We start from the raw sequence: 6,000 nt of genomic DNA on the forward strand, positions 1-6,000 counted from the left end.
AGGGCAGGGCTTTGAGGTCTGTCAGGGCTGTGTCTTCCATCCACCTTAAATCACGTCGTGCTAAACTGGGCTGAACATACAATGGGAAACTTGCAGGAAGGACTTTGGAAGAGTGAGATTTGGGCTTGTGGTGTCTGCTCCTTTGCTGCTGACGTGCTTGTGATACAACAGAGGTGGTAGGATAAATAAATCAAAAGGAAACAAAAAGGGCAGTAATCACACATTTTTAATCCACAAATGTGATAATACATAATATATTTAAGGTGACCTGAACATTGCCCATATTTTAGCAATGTTGTTACATACCAAGCTACAAGTACAAAAGTAAACAATGAATACACAGGATATGCAAGTATGAGAAATACTTGAAAACATATTTTTCCTTAAGGCTACTCAGATTACTTTTAAATAAAACAACAGATGTTCAGCTGGTGTGTTTAAAATACCAGAATCTGAATATTGATACTTGCAACACACAAAAAGTCACAAATACAGGATATCCCTTTCCTTTAGACATCTTGAATGTTGAATAATCTCTTTTTCTGGCTTTAAAAGAAGAACCCAGGTTTGTTTGCCACGAATGAAACACACAAAATCTGACATGTGCACTGGGACAGGAGCATTGGATACAAGAAATACTGTTCAAAAGCATCAGCTGACAAGTACATGCTTGGAAGAAATGCAGGTAATGAGGCATGTAAATATGGCTCTGCAACTGGCTGAACTTGCAACCCCAAGTGTTGCTCTTTCATTTCTGTGTTGCAAAGGAGTTGTCCGTCTTCATTGCTACTAAGTCTACTTTTAATGGTTAAAGGAACTATGTGGGGGAAATTTACACCGTTAAAAACTGTTCTGCCAATGTCTTTCACTTTTACTGTGCTTCAAATGAGTTCTCCTGGGAACAGGTAAAAATCCATCTAGGACAATCCAAGTGAGTACATGACCTGGGTGTGTGTATTTGCAACTGTATAAAGTATGACAGTAAAAACTGTTGTTGCAAGAGATAAAGGATAGTTATTCTGGGGTGAGGAAAGACAGAAGGAGAATAAGAATTTTGAACAGTTTTCTCTTAATACCATAGTATGTGACAATTTATTTAAATGAAAAACATGGGTTTTGTCTTATCCTAAAGTAATGAGTGATCAACCCTGTAAGCTTCCCCTAGAGAGGAATGGCTTTCAAATACATTTTCTGGTCTTTGTCAATGTTCAGATGCATGCATCTTTCTATTACAGTATACATGATATGGAAGGTGTTACCCCCAGATGATGGCACTGGCTGCTCTCTGTGTCAGCTGAATGGAGAGGGCTCCTGATACTGCAGTATCAGAGATAGAGATGAGTCTGGAGGATAAAATGGAGAGGACAAGGAGAGATTTCTGAATATGTTTTTTACTCTGGGTCAGTTGGCACTTACCCAGGTTCTGCAAGTGGCAGCTGGAGCATCTGCTCTGCTTCCCCACTCCCTGTGTCCAACCATGACTGCAGAACCCACTCTTTCTTTGCAAAATGTTTTCAGTTTGAAGACATCAGTGTATTTTATTTCAAAGAAAAAAAAAAAAGGAAAAGTCACTGAAAACATTCTGAACAAAAACTCACTCCAGAAACTCGCCAGAGTCACTAAGGCTGTTCTCTTTTGACTTGTGGATATGCTACACTCGGAGGCACTGCAAGAATAGTGGATGGGTTCCTTTGTATCCCACCTCTGATTACTGTAGGCACAAATGTCATGGGCACATTAAACCAAGAGTTGTACCTAGGCTGAGTACTTTGAGGATCAGGGATGTAAATGTTGGTGTCTTGGTCATGCTGCTCCTCACAAGGGCAATTTCAAAATCTTCACAAAGAGTATTTTGTTCTGTCAGGCAGAACAGTAAGAGGAGCACAGCCTTCAGCCTGACCTCACCTGATGTCACCCAGTACACAAGCCCTGGGAGCTGGGGAACTGCTGTACTACTTTATTTACCTTTGAGCTCGAACCACTGAGCTGCTTTTCAAGTTAAAATCAAACCTTCTCTCTGTTGTTAGCAGGGATAAAACAAAACTGATGAAACTGTTGCTTCATTGAGCAGTTCTTTAGATTTTCTCCCACTTCAGTTTGTGTGATGTGTTGTTCTCCTATTAGATTTATATACCATGTAAAATCAGAGATGTTTTCTCATATTGATTCCTGATCCTTTTGAAAGGAGTGAACTTAATCCATTACAGCCCTACTTTCTGTCAAAGCTTTTTCATTTGGCGTGGAAATAATAAAAAATATATGCACCAAGGGCCTTGGGGGTAAATTCCATGCATTGCTCTTGCCTTTATCTGTCTGTTTTTACACAGCCATGCATCTGAGTTTACTTTCTGTTTGCATGTTCAGCCTTGAACACAAAGCTAGCGAGATCATGGTGAGTAGCAATCTGTTTCTGAACGATATACATCAGCAGCCTTGTTCACTCTGCTCCTTGGAAAAGACTGAATGATCTGAACAAAACAGTAAAATCGATAGCTTTCTGATTTAAGTTTTCCACTTCATCATGAGCCTGGTGAGCACATTCTGGGCCCTGCTGGGGACTGCAGTAAGACTGATGGGGAGGAAGCTTGCTTGCCTACCATGGCTTATGAAGGGTGGCCAGTTCTAGAGAGAAGTTTTTGGTTGGTTTCTTGCCTTTGAGCGCAGTTTCAAAGAACCTTCTCATCAAGTAGTTTGTTGATGCCATTGCAGATCTTTTTGAGGTATGGCCGACAATCCCCGTCCAGGCTGTACAGGGCAGACAGAAACTCCACATCTGCAAAGTGGTTGAAGACGTGGTTGATGCGCCCGTGGGAGCGCGCGGTCAGGTGTCGCCCTACGAGTTCATGCACGAGGTCTTTGCACTCGTTCAGCAGTTCTGCGAGCACGTTCCTGTCAAAAGTGTATTCGACCTCGTAGAAGCTGACGATTGTCATGGCAGTTTGGTTCAGCTTCTTCCTGAACTTGTCTACAATCTCCAGCTCTTCCTGGTTGAACTGATTATTTCGATAGAGGATCCCGATTTTTATTGCCACTTTGATCAGGTCTTTCATGATTTTATGGGCTTCCTTTTTGTTTCTGGTGTGTTCCTTTGTTACTTTGTACAGCTCATCGAAGATTTCACTGCTTGTGTCATCGATGAGCATGTTAGCCATGGTTTTGGTTGCCATTTTACTCAGGATCTTTTTCTGGGCTTGCAGTGCGAGATTCTTGGAGCTGAAATAATCGGGACCTGGTTTGGGATAGAAAAAAAGGGGAAATGTTAATTTTATTTGGTGAATTATTTTTGCAATGATTTAAGAAAAGTAGAACCGATATCCTTAACTGAGACCTGGCCTGTGGCACTGACCAGAGCAGCCACGGCTGCAGGAACACTCCCAACACCCTCTAGCCAGGTAGGTATCCTTGGGGTTTCACACATGCATGTTTCAGGTCTTGCTGTCACTGAGGGCTTTTGCTTGCAAATAAAGAACAGAATATTCTGGCAGGGGATATATATGCTGATTCTTTGATAGCCTTTTAATTTTGTAGTTCAATAGGAAAGCTTTCTTGGCAGAGAGATCCACTGAGATGCTGTGGTTGAAATAATACATAAAATACTAGAGACAAGCAAAATGAGATAGTGGCAAGCAATGCATGAACCTTCAGAGTTACACTCTGGTCATTGGGAGGCACTGTTGTTCCACAGCTAGGCTAAGCAGCTTCACGAGCATGGGTTTTTTTTGCCTTGATCTGTAGTATCAATGCCTTCCTCTTTTGTTACCAGTTTGTAAAATTACAGAATATGAGTTTTATAAAATGTTGGTGCTTCAGTGCACGCGGTTCCTGCCAGACAAAAACATCTGAGCTATTTGCTCTACAGTTATCAAACAAATATTAGGGATTTTTGATTTTTTTACTCATATCTGCACCTTTCACTCAGCAGAGCACCTGAGCACACTCCTGCTGGGCTTTATCCCATGAGCTTCTGTAATTCTTGGTAGAGATTAATCTGACCTTCCTCTGTTCTTCACATTAATGTTTGCTTCTAACTGACCCTCTGTGGACAAAGTAAAGGAAATATGGATATGAAAGAATTATCCAGGTTAATACAGGGGCAGCAAAGCCTCTGTTGGATCAGAGGGCACTTTATCATTGCAGCCAGGTGGTGATGAGTGTGTGTATCTGGGGAGGGCAGCCAGTGAGCTCTGAGTGATGGCAGAGTGGCCTTGTTCCAAGGTTCCTTGTTCTTGGTCTTTGTTCCAAGACACCTTCCTTGCCTTTCCCTGTCATCTGCTCTCAGTCTCTGCTCCTGCAAAGGAGGTGCCCGTGTCTCCCTGCCAGCTGGGACCTCACTCTACTCACCACCACACCACAGCCTTGGCTGCTCCAAGGGGGATGGAGTTATCCACGTCCTTCACCAGCTGCTGGGAAATCAAACCACTAAGAGATTAAAAATGACAATAAAAATCAAATCTTCCAGTGCTTATTTGATTGTGGAGCCTCAGTGAGTCTTTAAGTTGGTGGGGTGGGCTCTGAGGCCCTCTCCAGCCTTCAGCACACGAGTGTTGTCACTCGTCCCCGTGCTCCCTACACCCTCACGCCAGGACAAAGGGGTGCTGGCTGCCAGTGCTCACTTGGAGTAAGTAACACTCTGAATCCAAAGTCCTCTGGTTAAATTCTGACTTTCAAGTTGGCTGGAACATTGAAGTTGTCATCTTTGTGTGCTGCTGAGCAATGTTAAAGAGTAACATTTAATTTCAACTGAACCACCACCTGGAAAAAATAATTCAATGTGCTTAAAAGAATTGCCTGTCATTTGGAGAGAAAATTGTGGGGCTGAGCTGCTGTCTGGAGGAAATAGAAAAACTGTGATTTAATCTAGAAATGATAAAACCAGGATGAAAGCATTCTTTCACTTAGCAGTACGTGGGTATATAAATAGTATCCGTGATGAGTAATTATGTGCATTTGACACACTGAAATGGTAGATTGTTAGTGTCTGTTTCTGTAGTAAGTGTTTGCTATTAATCAAGTGGATGCAGTTGTTCAGTATCTGGTGTGATCAAAACCTGGAAATAATTGCAGTAGATTTTTAGAATATTAATTTTACTGAAGTTCACGACACTTCAGCTTCGTGTCCCTTTGCCCAGGTGAGAGCCCAGCTGGCTCGTGCCCTGCCCAGCTCTGCTGCAGGGAGAGCTCTGCAGAGCTGCTGCAATTCTGTGGCTCGACACAAAGCCAGCAGTTGGGGTGAGCGAAACATCCCATCCCCATCACACAGCCCAGGGGGGAGCTGGGACCAGCAGAGCCACCAGCACCTTAAACACAGACACATCCAGCTGCCCTCCCACCTATGTGATCTCTGAGACAAAGCTGGATGCTGAATTAGCACATAAAAGCTTCTGATGAACTTTTAAGAAGGGAGGGATGTCCTGCACAGAAAAAAAAAGTATGATATATGTTCGTGTACCCAAAGTCCTGTGTTTTATCCACAAAACTGAGCAGTGGGACCTTCAAACGTGGGTCTCTTTCCCGGGACATCCCTGGGTTTGGCAGCTCAGGCAACGGTACCGCAGCTCCCAGGGAAAGGTGCAGGCTGTGAAAGGGGCAGCACAGCTGGAAAGCATCAGGCCAAGTTTAACTGAATGTTAAGGCTGGGATGTTTTTCCATGGCGAGTCCCAAGTGTGGGATCTGCTAGTTAACAGCATGAGTCTGAGCTCCTGCTCATCTTTCTAAAACTAAAATAAAGATGTATTGTTGTTTTGCTGCTGTGGCTCCCTCCCCACTCTGTGCTCCTGTCTCTCCATCCCATGCTCCCATGGCATGTGCATTCCCCAGGCATGCCAGCCCTCAGAAACCAGGCACATCCAAATCCTCTGTGCACGCCCTGCTCCCCTGACTCCAGTGTGCTGCTCTCTGCACTGCACGGCCTGTAGGAGCTGGGAATTACTTTCTCCACCGTGGCTGCCATGTGCCTTATCCCAGCCGGCTGTACCAGGCACAGAGGTTCCAGCGGGCAG

The 6,000-nt window shown here is 43.8% G+C and overlaps 1 protein-coding gene across 1 annotated transcript; it reads right to left on the reverse strand.

The window, feature by feature from the left end:
* Positions 1-208: 208 nt before the first annotated feature.
* On the reverse strand, positions 209-3,229 carry TNFAIP8L3 (TNF alpha induced protein 8 like 3). Its single transcript, XM_008640018.2, has one exon. It carries the CDS (start codon positions 3,165-3,167, stop codon positions 2,667-2,669), a length of 501 nt encoding a protein of 166 aa, XP_008638240.1. The 5' UTR covers positions 3,168-3,229; the 3' UTR covers positions 209-2,666.
* Between the last annotated feature and the right edge of the window lie 2,771 nt (positions 3,230-6,000).

Source organism: Corvus brachyrhynchos, unplaced genomic scaffold, assembly GCF_000691975.1.
Source record: "Corvus brachyrhynchos isolate BGI_N302 unplaced genomic scaffold, ASM69197v1 scaffold97, whole genome shotgun sequence".
In the NCBI taxonomy this organism is placed as follows: domain Eukaryota; kingdom Metazoa; phylum Chordata; class Aves; order Passeriformes; family Corvidae; genus Corvus; species Corvus brachyrhynchos.

Coding starts and splice junctions, on each gene's coding strand:
- TNFAIP8L3 (XM_008640018.2), bottom strand. CDS start 3,167: ATGGCAACCAAAACCATGGCTAACATGCTCATCGATGACACAAGCAGT.